Raw genomic sequence first — 22,772 nt, 5'->3', positions numbered from 1 at the left:
TGAGTCTCCTCCTGCTGAGATGGCAATGCTTCCTTAATTTAATGGGAACAAATAAGCAAAACAATGTCTTTCTGCAGAACCTGAGTAGCAGGGATGGACGAGGGCACGTTCTCTCGCTCTCAGTGGTGTCAGGACACAGCCCCCACCCCAGTTATCTCTGAGTTCACACCAGGGAGAGCAATCCAAGGTGAGGGAGGGGAATTCTTTCCAAAACAGGTTGTGGAGAGGGGCTGGGAAGGCGGCTCAGTGGTAGAGCGCTTGCCTTGCATGCCTGAGGCCCTGGGTTCCATTCCTCAGCACCACATAAGCAAAAAGAAAAAAGCCAGAAGTGGTGCTGTGGCTCAAGTGGTAGAGCGCTAGCCTTGAGCTGAAGAGCTGAGGGACAGCACCCAGGCCCAGAGTTCAGGACCCACGACCGGACCCAAAAAAAAAAAAAAAAAACAGACTGTGGAGAGAGGCCACATCAGGCCTTGCACAAAATAGGAAGGTGTAACCTTACAGTCCCTTCAAAACCTGAAAGAAAAGTGGCCAGCAGCCTCCAGAACCAGAGTAGAAACCACAGGGAGAGGCCCAGTGCTCCGGGATGCTCCCGGGACCCAGGCGTCGGCAGCAAACTCAGAAAGGAGAGCAGACAAGTGGCCCTGCGGGTTTTACTCTCCCAGCTCCCTGCTGGGCCTCCCTTTCAGTGTGCAGCCTGCAGCCCTGGCAGAATCCACCCGAGGGCTCCAGATGTCTGAGGCCATGGGCATGCTGGCCGTCCTGCAGAAGCTCATTGCCTACCAACCACATCAGAAACCTCCATGTTGCTTGCATCCCATTCTCAGTCATACCTAGACCACTCCATCTCACTCACCCAAGGCAGGGGAACATCTTCCTGAGGGCCACTTTGACATCCTTGTTCCGCAGAGAGTAGATGAGGGGGTTCAGGGTGGGGCTAACGGCAGTGTACAACAAGGCGACCACCTTACCGTTTTCCAGGGAGGACCCAGAGGCAGGGAGCACATAGGTGTAGATGACCGTGGAGTAGTAGAGCGTGACCACCACCAGGTGCGCGGAGCAGGTGGAGAAGGCACGCTGTTTGCCCTCTGCCGAGCGGATGCGCAGGATGCTGGCGATGATGCTGCCGTAGGACACCATAGTCAGCAGGAAGTTGACCACACCAAAATAAGCATCTGCTATGACAATCATGATGTTGTTCAGGGTGGTCGGGCTGCAGGACAGCAGCAGCAGCGAGGGGACTTCACACAGAAAGTGACGGATCTGGTTGGGGCCGCAGAAATGCAGCCGCGCCATAAGGCCGGTGTGCACAGATGTGCTGACGGCACTGACCACCCACACCGCGCTGGCCAGGAGGAGGCAGGCTGCCCGGCTCATCATCGAACTGTAGTGCAGTGGACGGCAGATGGCCACATAGCGGTCATAGGCCATGGCCGTGAGCAGCAGCAGCTCCGCTCCCAGGAACCACGTCAAGAAGAAGAGCTGGGCCATGCAGCCCCTGTAGGAGATGGTGCTGCCCTTGCCCAGCAGGCCCTGCAGGAGCTTGGGGAGGACAGTGGATGTACAGACAATGTCTAACAGGGCCAAGTTAGTAAGGAAGAAGTACATTGGGGTGTGAAGGACTGGATTCAGGCTGATGGCCATGACAATGATGGAGTTTCCTAAAAGAGCCAGGAGGTAAAGCAGAAGGAAGATGACCAAGAAGAGAGCCTGGAGCCAAGGGTCTCCAGAGAAACCCTGCAGGACAAACTCCGCCACAGCCGTCTGGTTGTTCACTGCCATTTGTAGGTGAGATCCTCGGGGTTACTGGACCTCAGCCAGGCCTGGCTGACCAGGCACATGTGGGTCCTGCCACTGAGATGGGCAGTGCTTGCTGTGGGCGGTGTGGCCGCAGAAAGCACACAATTGAGCCAGGAAGATGGCAGCTCTCCACTCTGCAAAAGCCTTAGAATGGTGCCCCTGCTGGTCTTCACTGAGGAGTGTCCCTCCAGCCATCCACCATGGAAGGTGTGGCCTCGGTTTACTTTTCTGTGTGTTTTATATTCTCCCTAGACTTGTAGCTCCACTGTGAGCACCTGTGCCTGCCCCGTCAAGTTGGTAATCTGGCACAGGGCTGGGGCTCCCAGGGAGGGTGAGCTTCGTGGCCAAGGCCTTTGAGGGGCTCTGCAAGGGGAGAGATGGGATCAGTAGTCTCCAGGGGTCCTCAGCCAGCTCCTGGGGCTGACACCCTAGGCCCTAGATCAACCTGACTGCAACTCCTTTGTAGACATCTCCACTGCCTATACCTGCCCAGCCACCCCAGGTAGGGATAGGTTGGACCCTGTGAGGTGGCCAGGGTAGCTGGTTACCCTGTCCCCAGGCCAGGCAGAGCCAAGCCCTCAGTGAGTTAAGGCTGTTTCAGGGCTGGAGACATGCTAACAAAGCCTCGGACCCTGCTAATCTTCAGGTCACCGTGGCTGCCTAGTCACCAGCCATCTTCCCCCTCACATACCTGACCAAGCACTCTGACTTCCAGGGCCTCCTTGTGCAGGAGGATGGCTCAGGCCAAAGAGGGGATGCTGGGCCCAAAAGGAGTTAAAACACCACCTCATCTCCCTTCCCATGCCACATCTCTGGGAGGCGTGAGCTCCCTGAACACCGGCCCCAGCTCCCAATGGTTGGAGGGGCTGCCTAAGCTAGGTCACTTACAAAACAAGAAAGCTTCTCTTCTCCTGAAACAGACACTACTGGTTTGCAGAGATCAGGGACACCAACAAAGGGAGGCCAAGACAGAGCCCTTCCTGCACCCGGGGAACCTCCAGGACCCTGCAAAAGTGAAGGCTGGTGAGCCAGTGTTCTCTGCAAGTGCATAGTGCCTGGGGCAGCGCCCTTGCCGCACAGACACACACATGCACACACACACACACACACACACATGTGCACACACACTCCAATACATGCACATACACACACACATGTGCACACGCACACACACACACAGCTTCTCAGTTGCATCTCAACATCCCTCTGGTTGCACCACCTGAGCCCCAGCTCCTTGTAATAAGTGACTCTGCACAGGAAACCACCATGCTCTCAGAGATCTTGATCTGCCTCCTAGCCCAAGCCACAGGTTTGTGCTCACAGCCAAGACAGAGCAGAGCAGAGCAGATCTGAGGGAGCCCTGGGAATCTGACATTTCACACTGAAACTGGGGGAGACATGAGGAAGTGACATTTTACACACATTAAAACAGGTCAGGGTATAACAAATCTCTTACCAGAAGTACTTTTAAAAGAAGGGGGGTAAAGGATAAACAAACCAAAGAAGGGTTGGAGGGACAGAGCCACTCACATGTATGGACACACTGGTCTTGACTGCTCCCCTCTAAACCCAGGATATCCTCCTTTCAAGAAGAAAGTGTGATGTGGCCAGGAGGTTACAGCTGCCCCTCCAGTTCCTGGTCTCCTTTGTTTGCTGCTGACCTTTAAGTGGAGGTGTTCCCATGGGGTAGACACGGAGGTTACTAGAGTTCCTGGCATCCCAGAATGGCCTTTGGGGAGCAATTACCCTCCTGGTGGTAAGCAAGAGTCCCCAAAGGGCCTAGTCCCCAAGCTGAGGCAAGATCAGTTCCCTGTGGGCATCCGTGATGCCAACAAGGGCTCCAAGATGCCGGGTCTTGTGGAAATGCTGAGGGTGGGCTGCCGTGATCTCCGTCCTGCGGTGCCCACCTGGTGGCTAAGCAAGGGCTGTGTGCACCAGACCCTTGCCGGAAGATGGGATGCTTCCCGTTCAATAAATACTGCTCTGAAGCGTGGCCTGTAGCCGCCCCATCCCCACGTCCCCCTCATCAGCATCTCGCCTTGGGTAGCACGGCCACTAGTCAACAGACCACTGCCACCCATAACCACAGCTCAAGCAGCAATCCATTCACATTTTCTGAATGCTCCTGGACACCTCATCCAAGCTGTTTACAGTTTCCTTAGGTTCTCTTGACTGAGATCACTTCTCAAACTCCCTTGCTTTTGATGAATGTGACAGTTCTGAAAAATACTAGTTGGTGTTTTGTAACGTGACCCTACCTTTGGATCTATCTGTTTTCCCCTCAAAGACCAGAGTTTGAGTTTGGGTGAGGAAAAGGACAGGGGCACACCACAAGCTCACGGTACCCTGAGAGAGCCCACAGCTGACCTGGCACGTGACTACTGATGCTGAGCCCTGGGGTTCATCTTCTCTTCCATGCTCACATGCTCCTGTGAGGATGGAGCATCTGAAGGCCGCTAGCATGGAGAGCCAGCGCCATAGTCCAGACTCCATCCCCGGTGGTGTCTCCACAGCCCTGGCTGGTGAGGAGTGAGCTTGCTGCAACCAACTCAATTCTGTGTGGCTCTAAGGCCCACAGCTGGCTGATAAAGCATCTCTTCGAGTATCAGAAAACAACCACAGAGATCTACAATATGCAAAAGAAAAGGCCTGTGGCTTGTCTTAGTGGCCAAATTCAGAATGTAAGCGTTCAGAAACCAGGCACTGCAAAGAACCAAAGAAGGAACTAATTTGAATTGCTCCTTTAAAGTGGACCTTAACTCCACAAACAAAATTACTATGGCCCCTTCACATTTCAAACTCCCCTAAGTACTTCAGTTAATTGATCAGCTCATTTCCATTCTTTTGCCAACAATTTCTTTACTATGACAGTGAATCTAACAGCGATTAAACAATTCAAGATTTGAACAATGCCTGGAATATATTCAGATACAATAGATAACCTTCAGCAATGCTTTGTTTTTCCTAATCAGAGAATTTTTTCTTAATGGGATGATACTGACTCTAAAAAATAATTAGATATCAAAATCCCTATAGTATTGATTTAATGTTATTTCATGGTCCAAAATAAGTAAGCATATTTGTATCCCATAGGCCTCAAAATCAAATTTCATCCTTAATGAGGCAAACCTCTGCCCTATGTCTGAGGGCAAAATACGGCAGTGTCTCTCCTCCAGATATTTGAGGATTCTCAAGCTAGCTGGGCAGCCCAACAGCAAGGCATGGCAGGATGTCAGTGTACTCAACAATTGCCTGGGTAACCTTCCTGGAGAGGGTGCTGTGGGAAATTAGGTGAGCAAATGGACTTCTTCAGGTCCAGGGTGTTAAATACAAGAGACAGACACAGGAAAGTCCCCAGACAGGTCACAATCAAATACAAGAGACGAGACACAGGAAATCTCCCAGATGAACCACATACAATCAAATATAAGAGAGGAGACACAGGAAAGCCCCCAGATGGACCACAGACAATCAGGCACCTTGTACCCAGAGTATAGTATGTGGATATGGGGGAGACATGTTGGAGAGGCTGGTGTGAGGGTCCCACTCCCTAGGGAACACTAAGAATCAAGAAGAGAGGGAAACAGCAGAGGCAGCAGTGACTGGACCAGGGGTGGGGATGCAGGTGTCTCTCACTGTGTTCGCTAGATCAGCTGACCTGGCTCCACCTCAGGGTGACATCTTAGAAGACATGAGCTTCCACTCCTCCACTCCTGGAGGTCAGAAGGGCCTTGATGATCTGAGATCATTGTTTCAGAGGTAATTGCAGGGCTGTCCCCACTTGAACCCTGACCGGAAGGTACTCTGGACTGGAAGGGGAGAGTTGGGAATAGCCGGTGAGGGAGGCTCTAAGCTCTACCTGTGGGCACCAGCATGTGTGATAAGAACAGACAGCCCTTGAACATAATTCAAAGTCATAGGAGACTGAATTCACATGGAGTGGCAGCAGAATTATAGCAACAGAATGAATTTATAAATCAGTAGATAAATGAAATTGCAGACATTCACAAGTGGAAATTAAACCACACACTCATATGGAAACAGTGAGTTCAGAAAATTACAATAAAATCAGAAAAAAGATGTCTTGAGAATAATGAAAATAAGGACAAATCTTACAAAAATTTATAGAGGGAATTTTTGTATCGGTAAAATCTGATATTGGCTGGCTTCAAACCATGATCCTCAGATCTCGGCCTCTTGAGTAACCAGAATTGCAGGCATGAGCCACTCTGATGCATCTCTCCAGAGCTGTCTGGGGTGCCCGGCAGGCATCTCTTTGGATTTATGGTGTATATGATAACATGGACCTGCATTTTTCTCATAGAGATCGCAACCAGATGGAAACCAAGGAGTATCTTAGTGTACAGTTGCTGGATAGGAAAGAATTCCATACGAAGGGAGCAAATCCCAAACTGTTTCTAGCAGACTGGTTGAGCCAAGGCCCCCCAGGGCTCCTGCCAGCTGGAGGGGTAAAGGGGAAGGGAAGGGAAAACCCTGACCCCCCCATCTCACAGGAGAGAGGAAGGTCAAAGAATATTTTCAGCTCTGGTCCTCTGGTTTAATGCTTGAGAGACCAAAAAGCAGTATGACTTGTACTGGACAAAAACTTGTGACTGGACAACCTGCCCTCCAGGCTTGGTGTGGCCATCTGTCTCTACTTCCCACAGGGCAGCTGATGGCCACTCCCACACATCCTTGTGGCCACACTGCCAGTAGAGGAAGGACAGGCAGGGTCAGAGTCCAGCTGTCCACCGGGGCAGGGACCTGGTCAAGGTGTCGATGTCATCTTCACACATGTGGCCCTGACACATCCTCAAGACTCTGGCCTGTCGCTAGCCCTAGGTTGTACAGTGGCTCCTCTGAGCCAACTCCCTCCGGTGTTCCCTGTGGTCACTGTCTTGGAACATTAATAAGTTCCTTTTGTTATCGTTTGTGTCTTCGTGTTTTGAGTCATGTATTCTCTATGTAGCCCAAACTGGCCTCAAACTCAAAATCCTCCTGTTTCAGCCTCCTGAGTACAGGTATTCAAGTTGTAAATCATCACACCAGAAAAATCAGTATTTTAGTATTTTGGACTAGGTAAAATGTTAGAAAAAAAGTCATAACAATAAATCTGTGTGATACAAAATTGCAACTTTGAGTACAGTATTTGGTTTGTCTTCCTCAGAGTTTCACTGTGTGATACAAAATTGCAACTTTGAGTACAAGTATTTGTCTGGTTTGTCTTCCTCCGAGTTTCACTCCTGTTGCTGATTTCTCACTTGCGAGGAGTGGCTCAGTTTCCTCTTGTGACTGGCTGTGTGCCCAGTAAGGACCCTCCACCTGAACCCCAAGCCCTCCTCCCTCCTCAGCCGAGCCCTTCCAGTCACCCCAGAACCACTGCCAGCTCCTGTTACACGAGGCCTGAATCCTCAACCGCCACCCCAGGCCCCTCACAGCCATCCTGTCCTAACGCATACCCATCTGCTTATAGTCCCCACTGCACAACTCCCACAGATCTGGTTCCATGACAGTCCAATATACCAGTCACATTCACACACACACACACATGCATTTATAATTTACACATACACACACAGATGAGCACTTACATACACAATTCACCCATATACATTTTCACTCTTAAACACACAATTCAAATTGACCCATGCCTCCTACACCTCATACCGAGACAGGTTCCAAGAAGTGCTTGGTCTTTACCAACAGTCTTGCCTAGCGTCTCTGGAGAGGTGCTGAGCACCGAGATCACTGGATCCAGAACTTCAAATCCACACAGGACACCCAGCATCTGGCCCGCACCTCCACAGTGTCCACCAAATGTGGCCCCCACCCATCAGAGCCTGCATAGACTACAGTCCAGGCACCACAAGAACTACTGCCCCTCATTCACACACCCCGTCAACTTGATTCCACATGGAGGATCGTAGTTCTGCATTGGCAGCCCACTTACCTACACCACCAGGCCTGACACTTCACTTGCTAAAGTCAGTGCCCAAGGTTCTGTCGTCAGCTCTCATATAATCCTAGAGCGTAACCCACCACCAAATCTCTAAGAATTCTCTGCAAATAAACCAACAAGGGGTAGGCATTTGAAAACTTCCTAATTTATCGGAGGAAAGAGCTGGAGCTGCTTCTCAAGATGCAGGGGCCTCTGGGGTGTACAGAGAGTATAAACAAGTCAGTGTGGGGAATGACATGGCACAGATGCCTGAGGCTGGCACTCACACCAGGAGAAACAACCGGCAAGCAGGCAGGACAGATCCTGACATTTTTATGCCATCAGAATCTCTGCCAATGAACTCTGGGGCTTTTGTCTGAGCTGACATGTCCTGTGTTCGTCAGTGTCCGTAACTCCATGAAGGTCTGTGGTTGTAGAGAGTTGTGTGGACTGCTGGAAGACCACGGATTCTACGCACCCAGTGTACACTGGGAGGCAACATCATCCTAGAGTAGCTGTGTTCTCACCGGCCATGTAGCCAGTCATCCACCAGAACTAGCAGAGCCCGGTTTATACAAGGGCGCCACAAAGCCCATCTGCCTGAGAGCTTCAGGAGCCCATTCTCCACAAGGACAGCAGAGGCCACTGGGCATCAGGACCCCACAAAGTCCATTCTCTAGGAGATACTACATCACCACACACGGAGAACAAAGATCAACAGCACAGTGGAACACCAGGCAAATCCAACAGAATTTCATGAGCACTCATGCCCTATGAGACCATGAGTACTTCTATTGATTTGCAAACATATTTTGACACCAATAATGGAGCTGGAATTGGGGCCTTGTGCTCTTGCTTTTTTTTTTTTTTTTTGCTTAAAGCTAGCACTCTATCACTTGAGTCAAACCTTTCAGCTTTTTGATGGTTAATTGGAGATAAGAACCTCACAGATTTGCCTTCCCAGCCTGAATTCAAACTTTGATCATTAGATCTAACCCTCCTGAGTAGGTAGGATTTCAGGCATGAACCACTGGCACTCAGTGTGTAAACTTATTAATGATCCCACAGGAAAGATGAAGGACGCACATACCCACATGCCCTAGTGAGGCTGTGGTCATTAAGGTACAAACCCGGCCATACAAATATTTTATATATATATATATACACACACACACACACACACACACACACACACACACACACACACACACACACACACACACACACACATATATACAGTTAAAATCAGTCTTCTATGGATATGTGTGTGTGTGTGTGTGTGCGCGTGCGCACGCAAATGAACGTGTTACTGTGTGTGTCCGTAAGGGGCTGATCAAGGCAGGGAAGGTTGGAGACAATAGTATCCAGTGGGCAGAGTGTTGGATGGAAGTGGAAATTAGGATGTGAGCATTGATTGGTTAGGAGGTGGTTCTGAATAAATGGTCAGGGTTGGTCTATGAGCATGTGGGCACGAAGGCACTGCCAGACACTCAAGCATTGGGTAAGTGCTGGGATCAAGACTGTACAAGTCTGAGACTCAGATGGCCTCTTGGGAACATCGCACTAAGGCAGCACAAGCCCAGCATGCAGTAGACAAGAGGGTCAAACTCTATGCACTGTGCACCTGCCCCCCAGACCTCCGGAGAACTCTAAGGACAAGCATGGTCAGGAACCTGCAATCCATGTCAAACAGGAGGACAACGTTCCAAGGTCAGGCGAGAATGGGGGCGCAGACAGAACAAGGACTATGGTAGAATCTGAAAAGTTTCTAGGCAGGCCTAAGGAATGGGCTCAAGAGAAGAATGGGTTCAAAGAACGTTCTACTATGTGTGTTTAGAAAGTTGGGACAAGGAGCACGCCAATCTCTTGGCTTCACAACAAGCTCTAGGTAGGCCCATATCCCCTCTGTCACTTCAAGGTCACCGCAGGCTGGCCCAAGGATGGCCACTGTCTTCTGTCTCAGCATCAGGACTCAGGTTGTAAGAAGCCCCACCTGTATTGGAGGAGAGACACCTCTCAGTGATTTTCAGTGTGGCCCTCGGTGATTTCTCAGATCCCAAGTTCCAACACCATCTCCTGTCCCTCTGCAGAATGAAGGCACAGTTCAGACCAAAATTGGTCAAGATGGGTAGGTCATGTGACAGTGACATTGCTTCTCACACGGAGCCCATCACTTCCAAGATCCTCCTGGTAGCAGCCGTCCGGTGCCAAGTGCTGGAGGGACACTGCGCTAGGTCCTGAAAGAACCTAAAGGCAGAGCCCAGTCTCTGCCTATTACTAGACAGCCTGAAAGGGTCAGAGTAGCCCCAAACCCCGGACATTGATAAAAGTAAAGATCAGACATGGAAAGCAGCTCTCAGATACTTTCAGTGTAGGCAATGAAGCAAGAAGAGTGCGCTGGACCCCAGAGCACAGGTGCATACCTGCCAGGCTCAGCCCTGCCTCCTCCTCCTCCTGCCGCTCCCCAAGGTCTTCCTCTGGGTCTCCTGCGTCATCATAATCCTCCTGTTCCAGGCATCTGGACACTGAGGACTCTTCTTTCTCCTCCACAGGAGCAGCTTCAATGTCCTCATAGACACCCTCGGGGGGCAGGTGAGCAGACATGCCAGAACCTACAAAGGACATACCAGAACCTTCCACGATAAATAATCCATGAGCTGAGCATACCCCTTCCTAAACCAGGTAGCTTTCCATGCATGCTGAGACACACACTTCCTGCACTGGCCCCTAGAGAGCACTGGCCCTCAACCACCCTGGACATACAGGCCTGGTGTCCTAGATTGAGTCCCTGGACTCATTCTTGGAAGACCCTGTGCTAGAATAACAGTACAAGAATTGGATGGCAGATCTGATGGAGCCCTGGAAGTGGGAAACTTCATCCAGCTTAACCCAGTAGCAGAATGATACCCACACCCAGCCTCTCTGAGTCCACAGAAGACTCATTTGACGAAAATGCAGGTGATGATCAGAACAGGGAGTGGTTTTTTAGCTAAATCTCTCACTTGCTTTCCCACCCTCTGTTCACAAGAATACCCACTCATGCCAATCAAGACCACCTACCCATACAGACAGCTCTTCTTTGGCACCACTGAGTGCCAAGAATCAGGAAGACCAGGCCCAGGAGGCAGCCAAGTATCAGGCAGGCAATCTCAGGCAGGGTCCAGACCCCAGCAACAGGTGCAAGAGCCCGGGAAGGGGCTGTAGAGGAGGGGGAGATCTCCTGTGTGCCTGGAAAGCCGGGGCCTGGTGACCGTGGGGCTGGATGAAGTCATCTTGGAAAGGAGGAATTTACTACTGCCAGTAACTACTGTGACTCGCAGGGAGAGGTTTGTGGAACAAAACCAACCAGGAAGGAAATCCCAGCTACAAGGCACAGAAGCCACAACATCCATAAGGACGGAAGGCATCTGCGCTAGACCCCACCGCTGGAAGGGAGAACACCTAAGGCTGTGACGTGAGGCCTCCTGTCCTCTCAGATTGCCACCCATGCAGACACAGGAAGGAGAGCAAGAATCTGTCACCTTCCAAGCCGACAAAACCGTGTCTTGGGGACAAATAGAAAGGTCCCCGGGGCAGCGCTGCTGAGCACTCCGTCAGCCTTCTGGGACTGAAGGAGGAGGCGGCAATGACAAAGGGACACCTGCAGAATCGTGGGGTGGGAGGCAGCAGGCAGCCGGCTAGGCTGGAGGCCCACGGCAGCACGGGGCAGGACCCCGGCCTCGGGCTAGTGTGGGAGGCCCTGACTGAGCAGAAGAGGCCAGCGCCAGGGGCCGGCTCCCAAGCCCCTCTCCCCGCCGCCCCTGGGCCCTCACCTGAGCACCGCACGCCCGCGTCCTCCTTGTGGGTGCAGTCTCCGCGTCCCCACGGCTCCGCGGGGCAGCGCCACAGGGACGCCTCGCTGCCCCGGCAGCCCACCTCATCCAGCCACACGGGCCCCGCGCCCGGGCCGAAGGCGGCCCCTGGCGCGGCCTCCACGGCCGGGCCGCAGCCCAGCTGGCGGCACGCGACCTCCGCATCCGCCAGGTCCCAGGAGTCGTCGCACACGGTGCCCCAGGAGCCCGCGTGCCAGAGTTCCACGCGCCCGGAGCAGCCGTCAGGGCCCCCGATCGCCCGCAGAGCGCCCTCCTCTGGAAGGGCACGAGGTCGGCGGGGGTGGCGGCGGGAAGGGAGGGAAGGGCAGGTGGACCGAGAGCTACCTGGGCAGCCGGACGTGGAGGAGCAGTTGTGAACCTCGGCGTCCTCAGGGCCGCCTTCCTTCCCTGCGTGGACATGAGGGCCGCCTCTGCTGTCCCATCCCACGTCCGAAGGCTCTGGAAACCTTCCCTGTGCCCTTTCCTGCCTCCCTGCGTAGGCCAGCAGTTTCCACCCACTGAGGACCACCGAGAAGCTCTCGGGGGCAGGCACACGAGCGGAGGCGTCCCCGTGGGGCGGCTGGGGGCCCGGGGCTCTCGCTTCCCCTTGGGAACCAGCAAGGTGCTCGGGGGCTCTGGATGGCGGGCGCCCAGCCCTGCCCGGAGGGGAGGCCCCGACTCCCCGACTCCCCGCCTCGCCGACGGCACGCTGCTCACCCGCACACAGCACCCAGGCCTCCTCCTCACTGGGACAGGAGTGCCGGGCCCAGGGGGCGGAGGGGCACTGCCACAGGGACCTGTCGTGCCGCTCCCTGCACTCGACGGAGGCCAGCCAGCGGGCCCCGGGCGGAGGCGGGCTGCGCTCCCTGGCCAGCGGCTGCCCCTGGGGCCCGCAGCCCAGCTGCGCGCACAGGACGCCCAGCGAGGCTGCGCTCAGGGTCGGGCAGACCCCACCCCAGGTGCCGTTGTAGAACACCTCCAGGCGCCCGGCGCACGGCCGCCTGCCATGGGTCAGCCTCACTTCGGTGAGCTCTGCGGAAGAGGTGGCCTGGGCACGGGGCCGGGCGAGGGGGACGGAAAGGGGGGACGGGCCAGGGTGACAGGCCAGGGGAACAGGCCGGGGGCCAGGCGGAGGGGTCCTGGCGAGGGGTCCGGGAGACGGGAATGGGAGTGGACGGGCAGGGGGGACGGACGGGGACGGGCTGGGCGCGGGCCGGGCTGGGCGCGGCGACCCACCTGAGCAGAAGACGCCCGCATCCTCCTTGTGGCTGCAGTCGTGCCGGCCCCAGCCCCGCGAAGGGCACTGCCACAGGGCGGACTCATTGCCCAGGCAGCCGACTTCGTCCATCCAGATGGGCCCTGCGCCCGCCCCGAAGCGCGCGGCCCCCCGGGCGCCCAGGGCGCGGCCGCAGCCCAGCTGCCTGCACACCACGGCCGCGTCCCGCAGGTCCCACGCGTCGTCGCACACGGTGCCCCACGTGCCCCGGCGGAGGATCTCCACGCGGCCCGCGCAGCGGCCGGAGCCCCCGGCCAGGCGCACGCGGAGGCTCCCTGCGGGCCAGGAGGGACCCGATGGGAAGATGGGACGGGGCGGGGCGGGGGACAGGATGGGACCAGCCGGGGACGGACACGGGATGGGGCGGGGCGGGACGGGACCGGACACGGGATGGGGCGGGGCGGGGCGGGGCGGGACACGGGATGGGGCGGGGCGGGACCGGACACGGGATGGGGCGGGGCGGGGCGGGACCGGACACGGGATGGGACGGGGCGGGACGGGACCGGACACGGGATGGGGCGGGGCGGGGCGGGACACGGGATGGGGCGGGGCGGGGCGGGGCGGGGCGGGACACGGGATGGGGCGGGGCGGGGCGGGGCGGGACACGGGATGGGGCGGGGCGGGGCGGGACACGGGATGGGGCGGGGCGGGGCGGGACCGGACACGGGATGGGGCGGGGCGGGGCGGGACCGGACACGGGATGGGGCGGGGCGGGGCGGGACCGGACACGGGATGGGGCGGGGCGGGACGCGGGATGGGGCGGGGCGGGACGCGGGATGGGGCGGGGCGGGGCGGGATGGTAAGGGCCGGGACGGGGCGGGGCAGGACCGGACGGGATGGGACCAGATGGGACGGACACGGGGTGGGACGGGACGGGACCCAGGCCCGCTCACCCGCGCACACCACGCCCGCGTCCCTCGCGGCCCCCGCGGGCCCCGGCGCCGAGGCGGACACGTCGCACTGGCTCAGCCGGGCCTCGGAGCCCCGGCAGCGCACGCGGCTCAGCAGGGCGCGGCCCGCGCCTCGGACCGGGGCCGGCGCGTCGTAGGCCCGCTCCGCAGCCCCGCAGCCCAGCTGCCGGCACACCACGGCCGCGCCGCGCAGGTCCCACGCGTCGTCCAGCACGCGGCCCCACGCGCCCTCCAGGGCCGCCTCCACGCGCCCGTCACAGCGGCTCTGACCGTCCCGCAGCCTCACCGCGCCGGGGAGGCCTGCGAGGGAGAGCCGGGCTGGGCGCGGGCAGGGGGCGCGGCGCGCACGGCCACGCGCGCGCACAGCCACGCGTGCACGCACACGCACTCACTCGCACGCGCACTCACACTCGCACACCCACGCGTGCACCCAGGCGTGCACACGCGCACACGCGCGCTCACACTCACAAGCGCACAGCCCCACCGGGCACGGGGCCCCGACCCCCAGCCTCTCCGCCCACCCTCACCCCTCCGCCCTCGTCTCTCCCCCTCCCGACGCCCCGCCCAGCCTCCTCCGGCCCCGCCCCCGTCCCAACGCCCCGCCCAGCCTCCTCCGGCCCCGCCCCCGCCCCGACGCCCCGCCCAGCCTCCTCCGGCCCCGCCCCCGCCCCGACGCCCCGCCCACCTGCGCAGACGGCGGCCGCCGCGTGTCCCGGGGCGCAGGCCGCCGCCCCCAGCGTGCCCGCGGGGCAGCTCAGCAGGTGCGGCTCGGTGCCCGCGCAGTGGAAGGCGTCCGGCCAGCAGCGCGCGTCCCCGCCGCCGAAGCGGCCTCCCGCGGGCGCGGCCGCCAACGCCGGGCCGCAGCCCAGCTGCCGACACAGCACCGCGGCGTCCGCCAGGTCCCAGTGCGCGGCGCACAGCGGCGCCCAGGCGCCCCGCACCTGCAGCTCCACGCGGCCCTCGCAGGCCTGGCTGCCGTTGACCAGCCGGAACTCTGCGGAGACGGGGCCGCCGTGACCACCGGCGCGGGCGGGGCCGGGCCGGGACACAGAGAACGCGGGGCGCGGGGACACGAGAACGCGGGGCGCGGGGACCGGGACGGGGACACGAGAACGCGGGGCGCGGGGACCGGGACGGGGACACGAGAACGCGGGGCGCGGGGCGCGGGGACACGAGAACGTGGGGCGCGGGGACACGAGAACGCGGGGCGCGGGGACACGAGAACACGGGGCGTGGGGACACGAGAACGCGGGGCGCGGGGCGCGGGGACACGAGAACGCGGGGCGCGGGGACACGAGAACACGGGGCGTGGGGACACGAGAACGCGGGGCGCGGGGCGCGGGGACACGAGAACGCGGGGCGCGGGGACACGAGAACACGGGGCGTGGGGACACGAGAACGCGGGGCGCGGGGCGCGGGGACACGAGAACGCGGGGCGCGGGGACCGGAACGGGGACACGAGAACGCGGGGCGCGGGGACACGAGAACGCGGGGCGCGGGGACACGAGAACACGGGGCGCGGGGACACGAGAACGCGGGGCGCGGGGACACGAGAACGCGGGGCATGGGGACACGAGAACGCGGGGCATGGGGACACGGGCGTGGGGGGCGGGCCCGCGAACCGCCCTGCTGTTAACAGTGCCCTACAGCAGGCCAGAGAACCCCAGAGCTCAACCTTCTGGAAAACTGTCAGGACCCCATCACTGAATATGGTCAGCTATAGTGATTGTGAAGAGTAGGAATCAATGAACTCAGGAAAGCCTTGACTGGCTTGGACATTAGGACAGAGGTTTGTGACATGTGGAGAGAGAAGAATTGGGGAACATGAAGATGAACTAGTGGAGACGGAGACCAAAATACCCATGAGAAGAGAGTGTGAACTTGTGAGCATGCATGTGTTTGAACCTCAGTAACACCAAATTGATTAAATATGTGGATCCACACAAACAAGTAGGTCAACAAGCCCAGTGCTGGTGGCTCACGCCTGCAATCCTAGCTACTCAGGAGGCTGAGATGAGGATCACGGTTCAAAGCCAGCCCAGACAGAAAAGCCCTCTGAGACTCTTATCCCCAATAAACCACTCAAAAAAGGGGGCTAGAAGTGGCACTGTTGCTCAAGTGATAGAGTGATAGCCTTGAGCAAACCCCAGCACCAGAAAAAAGAAACAAAAAACTGACAGCCTTGAGAATAGACACACAAAAAAGTGATTGTTCAGTAGAGATTCACCGCGGAATTGACAACCAACTTCTCGTCAAATCTTGAAGATGATGGTCAGAAGTGGCGTGCTGTGTTCATAGTGTTGTAAAGAGAAATAGGATGAGCAGGGATTCTATATCCACCAAAACTATCCTTGAAGAGCAAAGGAGAAGCTAAGATATTTTCAGAAAAACAAAAGCTGAGGTGCTCACGGTGAATAGACAGACCCCACAGGAGCACTAACTAGAGTCTCTCAAGTCAACATGACAGGCAGTTAGGCAGAAATCTTAAAGAAGCCTGGTAAAGGCAGCAACTTAAGTAACAAGGGCGCCAGTATTGCTGTGTTTTTGAAATGCAAATTTCTTTCTATCCTGAACTATTTAAAAGATCAATGTATAAATCTACATTATAAGGTACATAATATATGAAGATATAGTTTCTGAAACTAAAGGTTAAATAATACAACCAATAGGGCTAAATAAAAGTAGAATTCAGAGCTGGGCACCAGTAGCTCACACCTGTAATCCTAGCTACTCAGGAAGCTGAGATCTGAGGATCACGGTTCAAAGCCAGCCCAAGCTGAAAAGTCCCTGTGAGACTCATCTCCAGTTAACCACCAGAAAACCAGAAGTTGCACTGTGGCTCAAAATGGAAGGGTTCTAGCCTTGAGCAAAAGAGCTCAGGGACAGCACTAAGTTCAAGATCAAAGAACAACAACCAAGAAAAAAAAAAGAGAATTATACAAATCTTTTAAGTTTTGTTTTTTTTTGGTCAGTCATGGGGCTTGAACTCTGGGCCTGGGCGCTGTCCCTGTGCTCTTCAGCTCAAGGAGAGCACTCTACCGCTTGAGGTACAACGCCACTTCCACTTTTCTAGTGGTTAATTGGAGATAAGAGTCTCACGGACTTTCCTGCCTGGGCTGGCTTCGAACCGTGATCCTCAGATCTCAGCCTCCTGAGTAGCTAGGATTACAGGCATGAGCCACTGGCGCCCAGCTTTTAATTTTTAAGACAAACTTATTTACTCAAAACATATTGTTATAAAGTCAATTTATATTAAAATTAAAACATTGTTATACATTTAAACATTTAATCAATAATATATTATAAGCAATTATTGAAATATTTAAATAATATTATTTAATAATATATTGTAAGTAATGTATTATTTAAATATTTAAAAATTATTTAAATGTTATTATAAATTAAATGAATAATTTAAAATATATCATTATAAATTTAATTCAGTCCCAGTTACCTATGAAAATAATTTGAAAGATAATGCATCTATATTCTCATGTTTATTATGATATTAACAAGACCCAAGCTATAAAACAAACCTAATCAAACATGATCTGATGAATTGATAAAGAAAATTAATATGTACACTACCCAGCATTAAAAGGATGAAATCAGGACTGGGAAGGTGGCTCAGTGGTAGAGCGCTTGCTTTGCATGCATGAGGCCCTGGGTTCGATTCCTCAGCACCACATAAGCAAAAAAAAAAAGCCAAAAGTGGCGCTGTGGCTCAAGTGGTAGAGCGCTAGCCTTGAGCTGAAGAGCTGAGGGACAGCGCCCAGGCCAGAGTTCAGGCCCCAGGACTGGACCAAAAAAAATAAATAAATAAAGGATGAAATCTTGGTGGGTGCTGGTGTCTCAGGCCTGTAATTCTAGTTACTCAGGAGACTGAGATCTGAGGATCACAATTTGAAGCCTGTCAGGGCAGGAAAGTCCATGAGATTCTTATCTACAATAAACTACTCAGAAAAAGCCAGGCATGACCCTGTGGCTCAAGTGGTAGAGTGCTAGACTTGAGCCAAAGAAGCTCAAGGACAGCACCCACTCCCTGAGTTCAAGCCCCACAACTGGCACAAAACAAAAAAGGATGGAATTTTGTCAATTGTAGCAACATGGAAGGAACTAGAGGTCATTAGGTTAAAGGAAATAAACTAAACAGGAAGCTAAACACTGCATGATCTCAAGTACATGTGGAATCTGAAAAGCTATTGCATAGAAATTGAGAGTAGAAGCTGGGCGCCCGTGGCTCCCGCCTGTCACCCTAGCTACTGAAGAGCTGAGATCTGAGGATCGCGGTTCAAAGCCAGCCCAGGCAGGAAAGTCCGTGAGACTCTTATCTCCAATAAAAACCACTAGAAAACCAGAAGTGGCGCTGTAGCTCAAGCGGTAGAGTGCTTGTCTTGAGCTGAAGAGCACAGGGACAGCGCCCAGGCCCAGAGTTCAAGCCCCATGACCCACAAAAAAAAGAAAAAGAAAGAAAGAAAGAAAGAAATTGAGAGTGGAGTAGAACAGTGGAGATAGTAGCTGTTAGGGAGGGTAAGGGAATGTTGGTCAATGATACAAAGTTATATTTAACCAATAAAAGTAAGTTCTTATTTTTCTACTCTGTAGCAGGATCCATATAGACAATAATAATTATAATAATTATTACTATAATAATAATGTGCTGTATGTTTCAAAAGAAACAACAAAAAAGGCTTTGATGTTTCAATACAAAGAAAAGATCAATCCATCAACCACTTTGGAAAGCAGCATGGAGATTCCTCAAAAGACTCCACATAGAGCTCCCCTATGACCCAGCAATCCCACTTTTGGGCATTTGCCCAAACGATCACAAACAAGACCATACTAAAGCCACCAGCACAACGATGTTTATCACAGCATTATTTACCATAGCTAAGATATGGAACCAACCCAGATGCCCCTCAGTAGATGAATGGATCAAGAAAATGTGGTAGTATACACAATGGAATTCTATGCCTCCATCAGAAAGAATGACATTGCCCCATTTGTTGGGAAATGGAAAGACTTGGAAAAAATTATATTAAGTGAAGTAAGCCAGGCCCAAAGAAAGATAGGTCCCATGATTTCCCTTATTTGCAATAACTAATATATGTCTAGGATAAGAGAAAAGGTCAAAAGCTATGTAATAAGCCAATCAATAAATGGGCAAATGAGCTAAAGAGAGACTTCTCAGAAGTAAATATGGCAAACAGACACATGAAGAAATGTTTGGCATCTCTGATCATAAAGGAAATGAAAATCAAAACAACTTTGAGATTCCATCCAAAAGAGAAATGTTCTCATTACCTGACCTATGAAATGGTAACCCCTCTGAATAACACTTTAAAATAACAATAAAATTATATTTTTTAAAGACCTGAAAATAGAAGAGGGAGAAAAGGAACTGGGGAAGGGAAATAGGAGAGAGGAAAGATGTACAATATAAAATTAGGAAGCATGAACAAAATCAAAGCGTGTATACATGCCTCACGGAAGTATCACAGTGAAGCATAACCACTTAAACAACGTGCATGTGGTAATTCTTGTAACTTTTTAAGTGTCATGACACTGAGGTGTCTTTCACTGGGAAAGAGTCTCTTGAAGAAACTACTGAGCACACTGGGTAGCCTTATGGAAACAGTAAAGCTTACTACTCCACACATTCAAAGGAACAAACCAATGGCAACCCAGACCAATGATGTGGCCGATGGTGCCCCAGATAAGACCACACAAATATTCCAGGCTCAGCACCCATGAGCTGAGCTTCCATGTGTCCTGGAGAGACAAGATCGGGACAGGCTCCCTGAGACGACTGGGGGTAAGAGAGCTAGAGGCTGCCATCTGTCACAGGAAGCAACAAGGAACCAGGGCCACCTAGCTCAGCCTGCCCAAGGGGCCAAGAGGCCCAGAAGACAAAGATAAACACTAACAGTCAAAAGCCCTAGGAGAAAGCACTGAGCAGACAATGCAGGGCTTTTAACTAACACCAAAAGCACAAACAGTAAAGCAAAACTAGCTGTTGTAACCCATCAAAATTGAAACATATATCAAAGTGCACCTTGGAGCCACAGGACTTCGAATCATGAGTTTATAAAGGTCTACCACACAGAATATTCAAAAACACACAACACCATCACATAAAGAAGCATTCTATTTCTGAAATGAGCGACAGGAATAGATATTTCTCTAAAGAGAAAATGGTGAGCAAACGCATGTGAAGCTGGGAAACGGAAGAGAGGAGGCCACGGAAAGCCAACTAATAGAGGAGTCTGGCCCCCAGCCCCGTGACCCGGCTCTCCGCCACCATCACAGCCCAGTCCCTGAGGCCCCAGACTCCACCAGCACAGTCCAGATCCCTCCCGGGCCTGCCCCGACTCACTTTCCCCTGAGCAGACAAGTGCGGCATCCTGGCCGTGTGCGCACCGGCGCCCAGGCTCCCTTGGGCAGTGGAACAGCAGCGACTCGTTGCCCACACAGCGGAAGGCCTCCGTCCACACAGGCCCTGACCCCTGGCCGAAGTGGGCGCCCCCAGGTGTGGACACCGCCACCCCGCAGCCCAGCTCCCGGCACACCACGTGGGCTGTGGGCAGGTCCAGGTCAGCATCGCAGACCGTGCCCCAGGTCAGGCCGCGCAGGACCTCCAGGCGCCCTGCACAGGGGTGGTCGCCGCCCGCCAGGCGGGCTTCCACGTGTCCTGGAGGAAGACACCAAGCTGGAGCAACCAAGGGTAGGGAAGGCTCCATGCAAACTACTGAGCTCAAGTGGCCACCGTTCAGCCCTCCAGGACCCAGGACAACCTGACATAGTTACACCCCAGGGTCCAGAAGCCCAAGGGTAAGTCGGGGGTCTGCAGACTCAGGGCCTTGCCACCCCTCTCCAGACCTCACAAGTGTGCCAAGATCACAAAGACCCATGGTTCCCTGGCATCTGGAAGGACATGGCTGACTGGGACCGCACAGGCAGAATAAGTGCGCACTGCCCCTCAGCCCCAGAACACAGGCCAGATAGAGATCTGAGCTCTGCCCACCGAGACTGCTGCCTGGGGCTTTCTTGAACCTCTACCCAGTAGAAATGCAAAATCCTATCAACCACCATCCACAAGAAAGGTCTCCATTCACCATGTCCCCATGTGGTGAGGCAGACCCAAAAACACAGCCAAAATGTGCTGGCCCAGGGGCTCTCTACCTGTGCACACCACTTGGGTGTAGGTTGGACGGTAACACTGCTCTAGGAAGTTCACGTTGATCTTGCACTGGAAAATGTTGGCCTCTGTCCCCTGACAGGACACAATCTTCTGCTCCTGACTCTCAGGGTCCCCTCCAGGGTAGGTTCTCGACCACTGCAGAGCAGCGCCGCACTCCAGCTGTCTGCAAAACACACTTGCCTCCTGCTGCTGCAAGTCACACCGCAGGGCGAAGCCAGCAAGGTTGATTGACTCTGGGGTCCCTGCACAAGGGCTTCCACCGCCGTGCAGTCTAATTTTTCCCAAGGTACTCCCTAGTGGGATGGAAGACAAACAGACCTGGAAGCTGGGCACAGATTCTCAGCGGTGCTGTGACCAGCCTCACGCAGCATCCACAGCACCCAGGGACACATTCCAGAGCACCGTGGCCACAGCCCCACCCATCACCCTCAGGATTGTGGGGCTGTGGGCTAGTTGCACACAGCACCAAGAAGCTGCCAGGGGAACCCACGACAGGACACCTGCCCGGAGTAGCCAGTGGGTTCCTAACTGCCCCCTGGAGAATCCAATGGGTAACTGCACCCCCTGGAGTATCCAATGGGTAACTGCCTCCTGGAATATCCAATGGGTAACTAACTGCTCCCTGGAGTATCCAATGGGTAACTAACTGCCCTCTGGAATATCCAATGGGTAACTAACTGCCCTCTGGAGTATCCAATGGGTAACTGCTCCCTGGAGTATCCAATGGGTAACTGCCCTCTGGAGCTGTACTCAGCACACAGCAAGAGCTTGTGAAAACACTCTGCTGAGGTAGCCCAGGACGACCCAGGAAAGCATAGCTTTGGTGGCTAAATGTAGAAACCTGGAAATCCTATGAACAGTGATCAAGACAGAGTCCCACACAGGGGAGAGCAGAGATGCATTGGGACAAAGAGGAAAGCCCTCATCCTGCATCAGGAGGAAACCCCAGACCCCTGAGAAAATGAGGCACCACACCTGGGCCAGACTGGTCCTCCTCCCCTCTGGATCCTGAACAAGGAAGGAAGTCCCAGAACTAGGAGGGCTGGGAGTCCTCAGCTGACCTACTTGAGCAGATGATTGACACCACACATTGGCACTTGCAGTCGGCGATCAGGCCCCAGCTCCCCAGCGAGCACTCCCCGAGGGTGGCCTCCTCCCCCTGGCACTGGGTTCCAAACAGCCACAGCCCACTCATCTCTTCAGGCCGTAAAACAAACTGAGGAGCAGCTAGTACATGGCCACAGTCAAGCTGTCTGCAGGTCACTGTGGCCTCCCGCAGGCCCCAGTGGTCCCCACACACAAAGCCCTGCTGGCCATGATGCTGAAGGTGCAGACGGCCCTCACAGTGGTTTGTGCCATCCAGGAGAGTCACAGACTCCGCTCCAGCCGGACCTTCAGGAAAAGAGCACAGGATGGTACAGAAGATTGTGGGGGATTTTTGTTCAGGAGGGTCCATGTTAGAAAGCTTGCCCTTGTTTTCCACCCAGACCCCTCCTTATCTCATGGGAATCAGTACACAGTCACTGTGGTAAAAGGGAAGTTCACAAAAATGAGCACAAGGAGATGTGGTATCAGAACTGTGTCTGACTTCCACCCTGAGCAGACAGCAGACCTGGGTCCCTGGCCCCAGGACTGCAGACAGCAGCAGAGCATACTCACCAGGGGGAGAGGCCCAGCAGGCCAGAAGAACAGCCCCCAGCCCCAGAGGGGAGAGCGCCATGTCTGGCGGGCTTGCGGCTGCAGCTTGTCAGGCTGCAGTCTGGGCTCCGGCAGCTGTGCTCTGCCTCAGGAGAGGACG

At 54.6% G+C, this 22,772-nt stretch overlaps 2 protein-coding genes across 2 annotated transcripts in view; both read right to left on the bottom strand.

Annotated features, from left to right (window-relative positions):
* Positions 1 to 849: 849 nt before the first annotated feature.
* On the bottom strand, positions 850 to 1,779 carry LOC122127850 (olfactory receptor 13A1-like). The gene has a single exon (XM_042702166.1). It carries the CDS (start codon positions 1,777 to 1,779, stop codon positions 850 to 852), a length of 930 nt encoding a protein of 309 aa, XP_042558100.1.
* Positions 1,780 to 9,654: 7,875 nt separating this feature from the next.
* LOC122127849 overlaps positions 9,655 to 22,772 on the bottom strand; it is a 48,745-nt gene continuing 35,627 nt past the window's right edge. Inside the window, exons 22-32 of the mRNA XM_042702165.1 lie at positions 22,634 to 22,696; positions 22,036 to 22,366; positions 20,956 to 21,263; positions 20,150 to 20,464; positions 14,459 to 14,767; positions 13,756 to 14,073; positions 12,823 to 13,137; positions 12,308 to 12,618; positions 11,548 to 11,860; positions 10,159 to 10,347; positions 9,655 to 9,728 (exon numbers count right to left, since the gene is read on the bottom strand). Coding sequence (XP_042558099.1) covers positions 9,655 to 9,728; positions 10,159 to 10,347; positions 11,548 to 11,860; positions 12,308 to 12,618; positions 12,823 to 13,137; positions 13,756 to 14,073; positions 14,459 to 14,767; positions 20,150 to 20,464; positions 20,956 to 21,263; positions 22,036 to 22,366; positions 22,634 to 22,696 — 2,846 coding nt within the window. The remainder of the gene's footprint in view (positions 9,729 to 10,158; positions 10,348 to 11,547; positions 11,861 to 12,307; positions 12,619 to 12,822; positions 13,138 to 13,755; positions 14,074 to 14,458; positions 14,768 to 20,149; positions 20,465 to 20,955; positions 21,264 to 22,035; positions 22,367 to 22,633; positions 22,697 to 22,772) is intronic.

This window comes from Dipodomys spectabilis, unplaced genomic scaffold, assembly GCF_019054845.1.
Source record: "Dipodomys spectabilis isolate Male_0828 unplaced genomic scaffold, ASM1905484v1 ptg000313l, whole genome shotgun sequence".
Classification (NCBI taxonomy): domain Eukaryota; kingdom Metazoa; phylum Chordata; class Mammalia; order Rodentia; family Heteromyidae; genus Dipodomys; species Dipodomys spectabilis.
Note: the sequence above shows the minus strand (reverse complement) of the source record. Positions and strands in the feature narration are given on the sequence as shown.